Source organism: Hipposideros armiger, unplaced genomic scaffold, assembly GCF_001890085.2.
Source record: "Hipposideros armiger isolate ML-2016 unplaced genomic scaffold, ASM189008v1 scaffold_133, whole genome shotgun sequence".
Classification (NCBI taxonomy): Eukaryota; Metazoa; Chordata; class Mammalia; order Chiroptera; family Hipposideridae; genus Hipposideros; species Hipposideros armiger.
This window is the reverse complement of record NW_017731483.1, coordinates 2,369,534-2,383,260: the sequence shown is the minus strand read 5'-3', so window position 1 is coordinate 2,383,260 and position 13,727 is coordinate 2,369,534. Positions and strand designations below refer to the sequence as shown.

Below are 13,727 nucleotides of genomic sequence, written 5' to 3'. Positions count from 1 at the left end.
CCCAAACTCAGTTTAGAAGGGCAAACTGCTTATTTTTCCTACTTTAGGTTTATCTAAAAGTTTCTGGAGTTTCCCCCAATCACATCCAGTGTTTAAAGCTGGCTTCTCTGCAGCTTTCTTACTGTGGGTCACCTTATAGCAGCTGTGTAGGTTTCCTGTACCCGTTCTCCACTAGGCATACACTGGCTGGGGAAGCAGTCTGGTTTGGCCAGCCCCAGCCCAGCAGTGTGCTGCAGTGAGGGCGCTGTGATTCCCCTAGGTTTGTGGCTGATTCACCTGTTTCAGAGGGTGGCTGGGCCTGCCCCCTGAGGCAGAGCCCGACTCACAGCATTAGGAGCAGAGCCACCTCCATAGACGCTTTCCTTTTAGAACCATCATCCTTTCCTCAGTATAACAGTCTTTAATCATGTCATCAAGACTATAGGACTTTAAAATGGTCCTTCATGTCTGAACTTCAAAGTCTAGGTTTTTCTAATTTTGATGATGATGTAGGTCCAGAGGGGAAAAGTATATTTGTGTGAATTTCAGGCACCTTGAATACTGGATCTTACCCCATACCCTCCTAGCCTTTCCAGATTCCTTATTTTAGGTGGTGGGTTAGATTTTGGTGTTTTTGTTTGTTTGTTTTTTAGTGTCCTTACTTGGCATACTTAAAATTGTCAGCTTCACATTAAAAGCTTTTTATAATCTCTTCCCAATCCCCCTTTCCAGTCTGACTTCCATTCCTTCCCACATCCCACTACCTAGCTGTACTGTAGTGTGTTCTCTGCTAGACTCATGCCCTGTAGAGTCTTCTGTGCTTTTCTTCTCATGCCTGTCTTCAGCCTGGCCTGGTCCTGCTTACCTCCCTCTGTCCATCTTCCACATGTGTACCTTGTCCCAAACATGTGGCCATCCCTTGTCTCCCCATCAGGTTGTTCTTGTCCTGACCAACCTCCATGGCATTTGTTTCATTCTACTTAGTGATGGTCGGTAGGCTGTGTTTCATTCTCCTTGAGCTCCATGAGGCTGTAAAATGGTGTTGAATGAGCACATTCCATCAGATGAGCTGGTGGCAAAGCAGACAATAGTAACCTTGGAAAAAGTAGATGCAATCTCTTTAAAAACGACTACAACTGTATAGTTTTATAGTTTGATTAACATCGTTCATATTAATTTTTCTTTTTGTCATAAAATGTTACCGTTAAAGCAGGTGTTGACTTGGTGTGTTTTCTCTTCCTTTTTAACCCTTTGCACATGTAGGTGGTACAGGGTGCTTTTAAAAGGGATCCTGACCAATGGACTGGTCTCCGTGTATGAGCTGGACTATGGCAAGCACGAATTAGTCAGCATAAGAAAGGTACAGCCCCTGGCGGACATGTTCCGAAAGCTGCCATTCCAGGCAGTCACAGCTCAACTAGCAGGTAATTCCTGTGGCATATGAACTCATGCCACAGCATAGTTTGTATTGTCATTGTGTCCTGGGTACTTAGGGAGAGCACAGAATCATTGGCCTATTGCGGTAACTATTTTTTTTTTTTTGGTACAACTTCCCAACAGTAATGGAAATAATTTTTAATGATCTCTCCCAGTAGTCATACCCTCCCACTACATCTGCTGTTTCTGTTTTTTTCATATTCCTTTCTGTCTCTGGCCTCATGTATGAGTTTATTTCTAAGGCTGTAATCTTGGTACAGGGACAATATTGCTTTCTGCTTTCTTCATTTAGCATTTCCCCCCCTAATTTTGTGGTGGTGGTTTGATGGCCCTGATAATGATTTTAATAGTTGCAAAATATTCCATTTAATCCATATTTCCCCATTGTTGAACATTTAGGTTCTTTTTACTTTTATTGTCATATTAACAAAAAACCTGCTGCTGTGTATACTAGCCAAAACAAACAAAATCAGTGAAACAGCCAAAATAACCAATAGGAGGAGAACATTGCACAATTAAATATTTCATAATTTACTGCATAAACTATACTTCATCCACATAATGGATTGTCACAATTATAAACCATTCCTGGGTCGTGGAATATGACCATTTTCGTGGCCAGCTGAGCTTTCAGTTGCATTGCAGCAAACAGCATGCAGGTGTAGAATTTCACCCATTTACCCCAGCCTATTGATTATCATTAAAATCTGAGAAGCTAAGTCAATAGGTGCACAGTGGTACTTACTTGTAATATTGTCTAATGAGATTCCTGTTTGTCTTTTGTGAAAGCAGCCCACATGTTGGTGGCTTCCCTGTGTGCACTCTACCAGGAGGTAGCGTGAGCAGCTAGTGCCCAGAGGCCTCGGCACTAGCAGAGGGCGTGGAGACCAAAAGGGCTGAGGGGTGCAGACACCTCCAGTCCTCTGGGGCTCTCTGTGTCCCCCTATGCTGGGATATGGGGAGTTGTGATCACATGGGCCACCCTGATTCTTCACCCCCGCTTATCCCATATGTTTAGTGACAAAAGTGATTTGATCTCAGAAATGAAAGCCATTATGTATATAGATTCTTCTTTTAATTACTGACCAGCTTTTTGGGGGAAATAGATATATATTACCTTATTTTTGAATTATTGGCCAGTTTCTTTGTGTCTCCTACTAGAATTCAAAGGAAACTCCCACGGTAGTTGGGTATAAACCAAAAATGGCATTTTGCACATGGCATGTGCTTTGAACTCAAACCTCTAAATAGTTTCTTCAGATTTATTAGTTCCATTTTTTTTCATTTTTACTTTTTTTTTTTTTTTTTAGCTGAGCCATCCTGCTACCTATTGGCAGCTCAGCGGCTGCTCAGCTCGGGCTGGACTCGAACCGCCGTTGCTCAGAGCTCAAACTCTTGAGCGAGCTCTTAACCAACTGAGCCACTCGGCCGGCCCCCATTTTTACTTTTTAATGCTCAAATTTTGTTAACAACACATCTTGTTCAACATGACAATCGAAATGCCCAAAGAAGGAGCCCCTGTGAGACAGGAGCCTGGCACCATCATCCCCATCACGAGCATCGTGGCGAAAGTCCCTGGTGCTGCCTATGTGTGAGAGGATCTACCAGTCAGTTCATTTCATTAAATTCTCTGCCACATTGGGAGGTTTAGTTTGTTGCACTAGTATACAGACCAGGAGACAGCAGCCTAGAGACTATTCTAGGCTTCTCTTGTGGGAAATTCTTGATAATCAAAGAACTTAGTCCACTCAGTATGTATGTGTAGATAACAGATCCTGTAAATTATATGTGAAACTCCAAAACCTTCATCACTATGGGACATAATTTATAGTTTATCTAATCTAGTGTATGTGGACTTAATTTATATTAGTTTAATAGTATTTCTTGAAAAATATACCTTTTTGTCTCAGTTTTGTTTTAAAACCTAATTTAAAATTCTCTAACTTGAGCTCTCAAATTTGAAAGTTCTGGGGATTTAGAAATGCATGAGATTTAAAATTCACCTGGTCCAATCAGTTCATTTTATAAATGAACCAAGGCCTGAGAGATCCACTGATTTGCTCAAGATCAGACCACCTGATAGAGGAAGAGCTAGAAGTAGTGACCGAGTCTTCAGATTTTCCATTCAGTGCTTTTGCCATGATGTTGTATATAATCCTTTAAAATTATATACAATTAGTATACTATATCCTTTTTTTAATAATTAGTATATTACATTCTTTTTTTTACTATATGTGTTTCATCAGGGAAAAAAATCTGTAAATAAGAGAAGTGTCATTGATGTCATTTTATTCCATTTATCTCCATTACCAGTTTTAATCTACATATACTTTATAGAGAAATGGGCAGTAGTTGTAAGTTTTTATAACACAGCTTTAAATGAAACTGTGTCTGTAGGTAGAGGTTTACAGAAGTAACCCCGCCGTTCAAAATAGAAAAATGGATAAACTGGACTGCTTTTTGTTCAGCAACTTTTTTTGCTAGGCAGGTCTAATCTGGATGTTTAAGCTACCTTGGAATTGAATAAATCATTTTCCATTATAATCGATCAAAGAAAGACTCATTTGACCCCTCACTGCTCTGTGAACACCCTGTCTTTCTCCTAGGAGTGAAGTGCAACCAGTGGTCGGAGGAGGCTTCGATGGTGTTTCGAAATCATGTGGAGAAGAAGCCTCTGGTGGCATTGGTGCAGACAGTTTTAGAAAATGCTAACCCTTGGGACCAGAAAGCAGTGGTCTATTTAGTGGACACATCGTTGCCAGACACAGATATCTGGATTCATGATTTTATGTCAGAGTATCTGGTAGAGCTTTCAAAAGTTAATTAATCACTGCTTTTGAGACCTTGACAACTAATTCAGATTTTTTTAGCAATAACACAATGTAGTAGGTTTTTAAAAAAAATCTTAACTCTGCTACATGGCTCTGACTGCTGTGGGGGATCAAAAAGAATATGCTGTTTGATGAAAGATATTTAACAAGTTTTGTTTAACAGAGTTGACTTTTCAAAGAAAATTGCACTTGAATTATTACTATATTAGAATAAAAATGTTTATCAATATAAAAACTGACTACCTCATAATTTCTGGGATTTATGATCTTAAGATGAAAAGTTTCCCTTTCTATTTCCTTGTGGTGCTGGGTTCTTCTCCAGTTAGACTGAGAATTTCATGACTGAACTCTACCCTGATGTAGTGGTGTGTCCCAAAGTCACCAAACGGTGTGAAGACTATCCGGAGTCTCTAGAACATCAGCATTGCTAGGGGTGCTATTGGAGGAACGGCCAAGCACACCAGCAGGACCCTCACCCCAAATTTTGAGTGGCTTCCATTGAAGACCCAGGCCTTCTACCATCTCCCTCCCCAACCTCATTGCCCATCATTCTGTGCACCAGCCACACTGGACCTGATCTTGTCCCTGAACCCCATGCGTGTTCATCCAGGGTTACTGGTATTCTAAAGCAAGCCATGCTCCTCCCCTCCAAACTATCCACTGATGGACCCATACATGTTTGGTAACTGGGTCTGTTGTGTGGGGGTGGGGTGGAATGAGCCTTGAATTGTAGTGTCTGACGATTCCTGTGTTGTAAACTCCAACCATTGTTGAGGTCCAGCTAACAATGTGACATCACTGAATGCGGAGTTGGGAGGAGATGCACCCAGGCGGCTCTCGTGAGCCTGTACACCACTGTCTGTATCCTCCACGACAGACAGAATGATACCTTACACATATCAGACACCCATTATGTGCTTGCTAATTGATGGGCAGGGTGGACTGACAGAGGGACAGGGTGGAGGGCTTAGCAGTGGCTGAAAGATGAGGAGGGTAGGCCCTGGACAAAGAGTGGAACAGGGAGAATGAAGAAAAAATATTAAGGGCTTTCTGAAGTGTTTAATTAGAATGATGAGAACTGACATCTTAGATACAGAAGATAAGGAAAAGGAGACTGTCAAAGAATAAAGCCAAGTCTTAAGGTCTGAGAGGCTAGGATGATGAGCCTACGCAGTCTGTCTGGGAAGCTTAAAGTTTTGCTTTTGAACATACTGAATTTAAGCTAATAGACCTCTGTGGGAAGACATACATAAACTACTGGAAATATGGAGTGGATTTCAGGGGAGAAGACCAGGCGAAAGATAAAATTCTCGAAGTCATTTGCTTATTTTTATTTGAGAAAATCTAGGAAAAGTGAGAACTGAAAGAAGAAGGTAAAGACCAGATGTTTTAAGTTTTTCATGTAAAACATGTTAAAATTATCTTTCTAGCTTTTAAAATGTTATACTTAATATTTAAAATGATTCAAAATTTAGGAATACCTCTGCTAGTGATTTAAATAATTATGATAAAAAAATTTTAAATCCTGAAACATAAATGTTTACGTGAAATAAAATAGTGTAGATGTTTTTTATAATGGTTTCTTTCCCTAAAAAAAAAAATCCTCAAGTTATCTACAGATAAGGAATTCAGTAGTTTCTATTTCACTGACTTTAGAAGTGCTTCTATTACTTTTAAAAATAAAGCAATTAATTTTGTTGCTGTAACTGAAAAAATCAAACTGGTGCTAGGGCAATTTGACAGACAAACAAATGAAACTTGGCCCCTACCTCATACCATATTCAAAAGTCAATTCCAGGTGGATCGAAAGCTTAATTGTGAAAGACTAATGTAGGAAGATAACAGAGGAAAATACTTTTATAATCCAGGAGTAGGAAAGATGTCTTAAACAGGACAAAGTGCTAACAATAAAGGAAAAGATTGACAGACTAGACTCTATGAAAATGAAGAACACCTGTTTCTCAAAGACATTATGAAGGTGAAAAGGCAAAGCAGAGGGCAGGAATACATAAATACAGAGTGGGAAAATATATTGACTATATTCAATAAGCAAAAGAAGCAAAATGGACAATACGTTTGAACAAACACTTCACAAAAGAGAAAAATGCAACTGGCCAACAAACATGAAAAGGTACTCAACCCATCAGGACACAGGGAACTCAGAGAAGTGCCATGACTCATGTACCAGAAAGGCAAAAATGCTTCCATTTCTGTTAATTCCAAGTGTTGAGGTGTGTGCACTTCTGTAGGAAGATAGTGGTAAAGACTGTTCACAGCAGCACTATTTGTATTAGCTAAAACCTGGGAACAACCTAAATGTCCATTTTTAATAGTAAAATGGATTTTTTAATTAAATTATTTTTTATTATGAAATACACATTTTTAGAATTAGTTTCAGCTGTACAACACAGTGCACTAGTTATACTTTTTAGCCCTTGAAGTGACAACCCCCCTCCCCCAATCTGCGGCCCCATTTCCCCCCAATATCATACATACCTATTACAAATCTCTTAACTCTACTCCCACACTATACTCCACGTCCCATGACTATATATATGTGTCCCATGAATATATATATATATATATATATTCACTTATAGTTGACATACAATATTATACAACATCAGCTTCAGGTGTACAGTGCAGTGATCAAGCCTCTTCCCCATCCATGATGCAAGACGTGACCACCATAAAATGGATTTTTAAAAACTGGTACATTCATACAATGGAAACCTCTACAGCAATGAGAGGAAACTACAATCACATGAAAACTACACGGATTCATCTCACAACATAGAGTGGAGCAAATGAAGATGGATGATGAAAGAAAGAGGCAAGCAACGACGTGATGACCATAAAAGTCAAGAAAGGGGTCATCTTTAGGATTTGTGGCTGGAAGGTTACAAGTCGGCTTCTGGGCTGCTTGACTGTTGTTTCTGGATGGAGTGGGGGTCACAGGTGTTCTCAAGATAGAAATTCTTGAGCCTTCACACCTGTGTTGTATGCACTTTTCTTAAATGTTAGATTCCGCAACAAAAGTGTTTAAAATAAAAAATCTAAAATGTTAAATTGTTGCTTTATTTTTAAATATATGGCATCTAGCCCTTGAAAAGAGCATTCTCTTACAGATGTGAGGGTTTTGTAATGCAGAAATAGATTTTTGTGGAAAATGAGATTTAAAAAAACATGAGTTCATATTTCTCATTAGTAATCTATACAAAAGGATGAAAAAGAGCTGATATTATTCATCCCTATCAGAAGCTTTCCCATAATAAGAAGACCTTACCGGCTGTCCATACAAATTCCTTTGTATGAGCTATTTTTAAACTTAAAACACTTAAAGTTTGGGTTTTTAAGTGGTTCGTTCTGGAAAACATATTAGCCTTTTAAGAAAGTAGGACCTTTTTTTGTTTTTGTTTTTTTAATCATTATTTTGGACACTCCATTCTCTCTTAGTATAGGGACAATGCATTGGACGCTGTTAGAACTATGTTCACAAAATGATCATTATTAAAGCCGGCGCATACCGGACCTCGCTGAGCTGCTGGTTAGTTGGAGAGATCCTTGCTTCAATCAAAGGAGGTAAAGGTGCAGCAGCAGCTTGGCTGGTTTTGCACCATCCAAGGAACGGCCGTTCCTCGCGCCTTACACCTCGCAGGAATGAAAATCCGCCCACCTTTTCCCAGATAACTCTACCATCGCTTCAACTCCTCCTGGTACAAGTAGGGAACCCGAGACTCAGACTGGAGCGACCGGCACCTACTTGTCCGTGGAGCCAAGCTTCGGGGAGGCCCAGCCCCTGCCCCGCGCTGCCCACCGCGGGTGTCTCTCCCCGGCCAGGGACCGTGCGCTGCGCCTCGGCGCCCCCGAGTGGAGGGAGAGGTAAGGAGGGCTGGGCGGGGCGCGGTGACAGCGCGGAGCGGGGCCCGCCCCTGGCTCCCACCCCCGGATCCCGCTGCGCCAGCCCGCCTGCGGCCGCACGGGAGCCCATCCAGCCCCGCGCTCCGCTCGCCCGCTCGCCAGCCCGCTGCCCGCTGCCCGCCGCCTGCGCCAGTCTGCCGGCCGCCCGCGCTCGCCCTGCCGCCGCCTGCGCCTGCGCCAGCCCCCGCGGCTCTCCCGTCTGGTAAGCCCCCCACCCGACCAGGGGTCTCCCTCGCACTCGCGGGGCTCCCTGCCCCCGCGCCGGGGCCCCAGCCATATCTGGGCAAAATATTCAGCTGTCGCCGCCGCCGCCAAGAGGGACTGAGCGTGGCTTCCTCTATAAATAGCTGCCGCCTCGGGTTGCCTCCCGGGCTGGGGAGCCAGGTCTAGGGGTCCGGAGTCCGACGCTCCCGAACGGGCCGCGCTCGGCGCGCGTGGTCCTGGCTAGGGCACCCTCCTCTCTCTACCTTAGCAAACAGGAGAAGAACCTGGGGGCCGCCGAAGAGCAGCGCGGGGGGCCGGGGTTCTCCCCGACTAGACCCCAGCGTGGCGGGGCTCCGCGCCCCGGGCGCTCCTCTGGGTGCAGGTGCCCACCGGAGCCCCGCACCGAGGCGCGGCCGCCCCTCCTGCTGCCCAGAATTTGAGGATGGGAGTGGGGATGTACGTGCTCGGGTGGGCGTGGAACTGGGGTTCGAGCTGCGCCTGTTGGTGGCAGGAAAAGTTTCCCAGACTGCGGGAGATGACGAGGTTTCAAGTACCACGATGCGCGCGGTGGATCGGAAAGGAGCCTGGAGGCAGAGGCGCTTTGGCTGCCGCCAGTCAAGTATGGCCTTGGCAAAAGCCCCCTCTGTCCTCTGGGACTCTGTTTCTCCATTTGCGGGGGGCGGTATGTGGTTCCCGCGATGGAGCCAGGAGCTAGAGCCATGACAGTAGTAGCAGGGCGCGCTCTTGACCGCTGGCGCTCCCCACACCTGTTCACCGGCTCCGGCCCGAGACACTGGGGCTCAGCCGAGCACATCCGGAGGGGTTGCGGAAACCGGACACTGTCAGTTCCTCTGACTCGGGTCGTATTTTGGGACCTACTAGCACCCTCGGAATAGCCTGGGCCATCTGTCCCCGGGGAAACGCGCCCAACGGTAATTATGGGCTGCTCTCCTGGGTAGCAACCATCGTCTTCGCAAAGCACTGCCTGTGACTCAAACAGCTTTAGACCCAAACGACTGAGCAGGGCCAGAGGCCCCAGTCCAGCCACTCCCTGGCCTCAGTTTCCCTGCCCATACGATGCCTGTGATGCTGCCTCAGAGCCCTGCAGGCACCCCTCCCCCCATCACCACTACTTCTGCTTTTACTGACCCTGCACTTGGCTACCACCTTCACCCTCAGAATCTTGGAGATGGCCAGGCCCAAGCTTTTTCACGGCCAAATCACAGAACCAGATCCTAACCCAGGTTCTCAGCCCTTAGTGGGAGCACTCCCCAAATCCCCATCTTTGTCCCAGTGGTGACAGCCATTTCGTTCTTCATAAAGGGCCACAGAGCCCCCTGCTCAAGGTCACACGCTGCTGGATATGCCAGGAGGTCTGCGGCCTCCACCAGCCTTCCTCTTCTCTTTCCTGACCCTTTCTACCACTGAGGCAGGTCTTGGGGATCTGTGAGCACCCCACCAATGCTCCTTCTTCTTTGATCTGCTGCTGTCCAGGACTTTCCCTTGCTCAGACAATAGGACCCTCATCCCAAAGTTCCATTTTTGTTTCCACTTTACTTTATATATTTTATGTTTTTATTTATATTATTATATTTTCTCTATTATATATTTTATATATTGTTTTTCTCTAACACCACCTCAAAGCCTCACAGATAGAATTAAAAGAAAATGGAGACAAACAGGTTCTCATCAATTCGACCCACATTAACAGGCAAAGAATGAAAGCAAGGAACACCCTTATTTCGGTGTGTTGGTTCTCTTTAATGAGCCAGTCCTGCAAACCCACATTTTAGAAGGTCTTGGCCCTTGGGTTCCTCCTAGTTTAAGTGGAAAGCCAGTGTCCTCTAAAAATAACCTCCTCCCACCTTATCAGCCTCTCATACCTTGTCCCTCCTCCAGGGTAGGGCTGATTCACGCTCAGCAAAAACACAAAAACAGGGAGTAGGTAGTGGCAGCTCTGAGTAACAAAAGATGGGCTTGCCTAGGGGTATGATCCTCTGCCACCCACTTAGAGTGACCTTGAGCAATAAAGAGGTGGCAGGATGGTCTCTGGTGGATCTGGAATCAAAAAGGCTTGGAGTTTCCTGGAAGACTTTCTAGCATGAGAAAAGTGAAGTGCCAGGATGAAATCTGGGGTAACCCATTCTGTGAAGAGGAGGGAAAGAGTGGGAGAAAGTGGCTGCCCAAGAGGCGAGGGAGGAGAGAGGTTGATAGTGCTAGTTGCTGCGCAAACACAGAAGGGATGAGGACCAGGAAGGGGCCACCAGGACTGGCAGGGAGTCATGAGTGAGTTTGGCTGGGGCATTGCAGAGGGTTCAAAAATGAGATCTGCTGCTGCCTTACTGGGGTTATGAGCCCACCTGTCCATCTGAGCCTCAGTTTCCTCCTCTGTACAATGGGATCATAGTAGCGCCCCTTTCGTAGGGGTTGCTGTGGGGATTAAGGGTGATGAGGCAGGGAGCGCCCTCAGCCCACTACTTGGTACCCGCAGTGGTATGACTAGTGTTGGTGAGGGGAAGAGTCAGAGCCTAAGGGAGCTGAAGAACTAGAGACAGCCCACAGCTCTTTCTAAACGCTTGGATGAAAAATGAAGGGAGAGGGAAGGTAGTAGGAGCTAGAGACAGGGCAGAGAGGGGAGGCAGGTGCTTCTGGGACAAGGAATGTGAGAAGAGGCAGAGAAGGACCAGGAGAGGGGAAAAGAGAATCTAAGAGGTGTGACATGCGCGGACTGAGGGGCTTCCTTAATGACCTGCTGAATGTCACAGGCTCTCGAATCAGGCTCTACAATCACATTCCTCTAGAATCAGGCTAAGCAAAGAAAGGGTAAAATGAAGCCGTTCCTGGCTCAGATCCTGTGTCCCCTTGGCAGACGTCAGTATCTGCAAAGTAAGGTAGTGATGGGCCATAAAGGGCAGTTTTGACTGCCCAGGGGCCTCGTGACCTTGGCTGGCTTATTTCTGAAATGACATCATCTATCAATGACTCCTGCTGAGCCAAGTCATAATGGCTTTTTCCAGTCAATGTTTTGTATTTTCAGTCTTACTAATGGACCAGTCAGGCTGCCAACATTTCTAAAGAGGCCAGTTCACTTTTTGCTTAAATCCAGAACACCAAATAGATCAATTATTTGGCTGGTAGAAGCCATTATCAGTTTAAAACCAAAGACCTGTTTCTACAGGAAAAAAAATACATGGATCAGATGCCATAATTCTAGAATCATTTCTTCTCTTTTGTTTTGTTTTGTAAAATCCTCCTTTGGTTAATCATAATTTTTGCTCTTCATGATAATGAAAGAATGAGCTCATTTGGAGTCAACCTAGGACATGTCTGGGAGGTTTCCTTAGATATTAGGAGGTGCTGGGTCCTTGTCTGATCGGAAAAACTAAACAAGCTCAAGCATTTCTTTTGTTTCTCCTTTTCTTACATCCTTTTTTTTTCTCAGAGAAAAACAGATTTGTGAAAGAGCTAGACATTACTGTGCATGAGGAGGAAAGTGGGAGGCAGAGGGAGGCAAGTCTGGCACACGTGTCCCTGTCTCAGTTCTTCTCAAGGCCACCACTCGCTCTGGGGTTTCTGGGGCAGTGACCCCCAGGGCCATTTCTGGAGATGATTCTGGTGGGTGATGAGTTGTATCCAGTGGGGTGCTCACCCCCGTGTCCATGGGAACCAAGAGAAGCAGAACTGCCTCTTGGTCTCCCTCAGCCCCCTTCAGGGACTCATCTCTTTTGCCCATCCTAAAATGATGGTGCCACTCTCAACCCTATTCCCTCTTCACCCCACACCCCCCCAACAATCTCATTCACTCCCATGGTTCCACCCACCCCCATAAACTCACGACTCTCAAATTCATGCCTCCATCTTGGACTGCTCTCTCCCTGCCAATTGGGCAAAGCCAACAAAGCATCCCAAAGGTACTTTACAACCAGCAGGCCCAGACTCAGGCTCATCACCCAGCCCTCCACTATCCTCCATCTTGGTTAGCAGTAACACCATCCACCCAGGCACCGAGCTAGAAACCTCCTTTCCCTATCCACCCCATTCATTTTGTTAAGAGTCCTGCAAATTCTACCTTCCTCAATATCTCTTCTATTCATGTCTACCCCCACAATCACTACCCCAATTCCTTATTTGGCCATCTCTCCCCTGAGCTATTGTCAGAGCCTCTTTAAAGTCTTTCTGCTCAAGTCTTTTCTTCTTCTATGTTGCTGTTAAAAGATCTTTGTGAAATGTAGCTCTGACTGTGTTATTCCTCTCCCTTCAGGGACTTCCCGTTTCCTACCAGATTCCTTAGCATCGGACATCAGGACCACCTAAGATCTGGCCCCCAGCCACTTCTCCAAACCCATCTCTTGGCATTCCCACAAACTCTCCTTGCCTTCTGGTCATGATGCATACATGCCTTCATGCCTCCCTGCCTTTGCTCTGCGGTTTCTCTGCCTGGAATGCTGTTCTCTCCCTTCTCAACATAGTGAACTTGTAATCATCCTTTAAAGCAGCGGTTCTCAACCTGTGGGTCGTGACCCCTTTGGGGGTCGAATGACCCTTTCACAGGGGTCGCCTAAGACCATCGGAAAACAAAAAGCTATTTACATTACGATTCATAACAGTAGCAAAATGACAGTTATAGAGTAGCAACAAAAATAATTTTATGGTTGGGGGTCACCACAACATGAGGAACTGTATTAAGAGGTCGGAGCATTAGGAAGGTTGAGAACCGCTGCTTTAAAGCAAAGTTCCTCATTGCCTCACCTGTGCTTCCTCAGCCCCCTGAATGGAGCTCAGAGAACCACCGCAGTGTGTTCTAAATGTAGTCATCCACTTACATTCTATCTCTGACTAGACTGATAACTCCTTCAGAATAGTTGACGGCTCATTTATTTCTGATCTGAGCTCAGCTACTGGTATAGTACAAGCACTTTATGTTTTAATAAACGACTGACTGAGTAATGAATGAATCAGAGTAAGCACATGAAAGCCCTGTGATAACAATAACAATCACACCTCATCAACCAGCATCTACATGTTTTCCCATCCCACCAAACCATCAGCTCCCTCAGGGCAGAAACCACACCTAGTCTGCCCCCCACTGACTCTGGGGCCCTTGTCAGACCCATCACAATAAATAGAACAAATCCCTGATCTCATTTGAAACTCTCAGTAATCCTGTATGGAGGAAGGGTAGGTCTCATTATCCACTTTTTGTAGATAGGACAGTGAACCTCAATAAGAATTGTTCCAGGTCATCCAGGTGGGGTGTGTATTCCAGAAAAAACAAATTGCTCTCTAGGGTTTGGTAAACTTCAGAAATGAGAGTCCTTGTGTTCTGTACTAATGCTTCTTTAGCAGTTGAATCAC

The 13,727-nt window shown here is 45.0% G+C and overlaps 2 protein-coding genes across 4 annotated transcripts in view; both read left to right on the top strand.

The window, feature by feature from the left end:
* Nucleotides 1-4,482, top strand: part of TDRD7 (tudor domain containing 7) — a 63,158-nt gene extending 58,676 nt beyond the window's left edge. For both annotated transcript variants that reach the window (XM_019649480.1, XM_019649481.1), the window contains 2 exons: nt 1,243-1,403; nt 4,023-4,482. In XM_019649480.1, the coding sequence (XP_019505025.1) occupies nt 1,243-1,403; nt 4,023-4,243 (382 nt within the window). In that variant the 3' untranslated portion in view covers nt 4,244-4,482. The remainder of the gene's footprint in view (nt 1-1,242; nt 1,404-4,022) is intronic.
* A 3,550-nt stretch (nt 4,483-8,032) lies between these two features.
* The window catches only part of TMOD1 (tropomodulin 1), an 80,381-nt gene continuing 74,686 nt past the window's right edge, over nt 8,033-13,727 (top strand). Inside the window, exon 1 of one of the 2 annotated variants that reach the window (XM_019649488.1) lies at nt 8,033-8,129. The gene's annotated coding sequence lies outside the window, so the exon portion shown is untranslated. Of the gene's footprint in view, nt 8,130-8,278; nt 8,371-13,727 lie in introns of those variants that run through there. The other variant, XM_019649487.1, reaches the window with a different exon arrangement.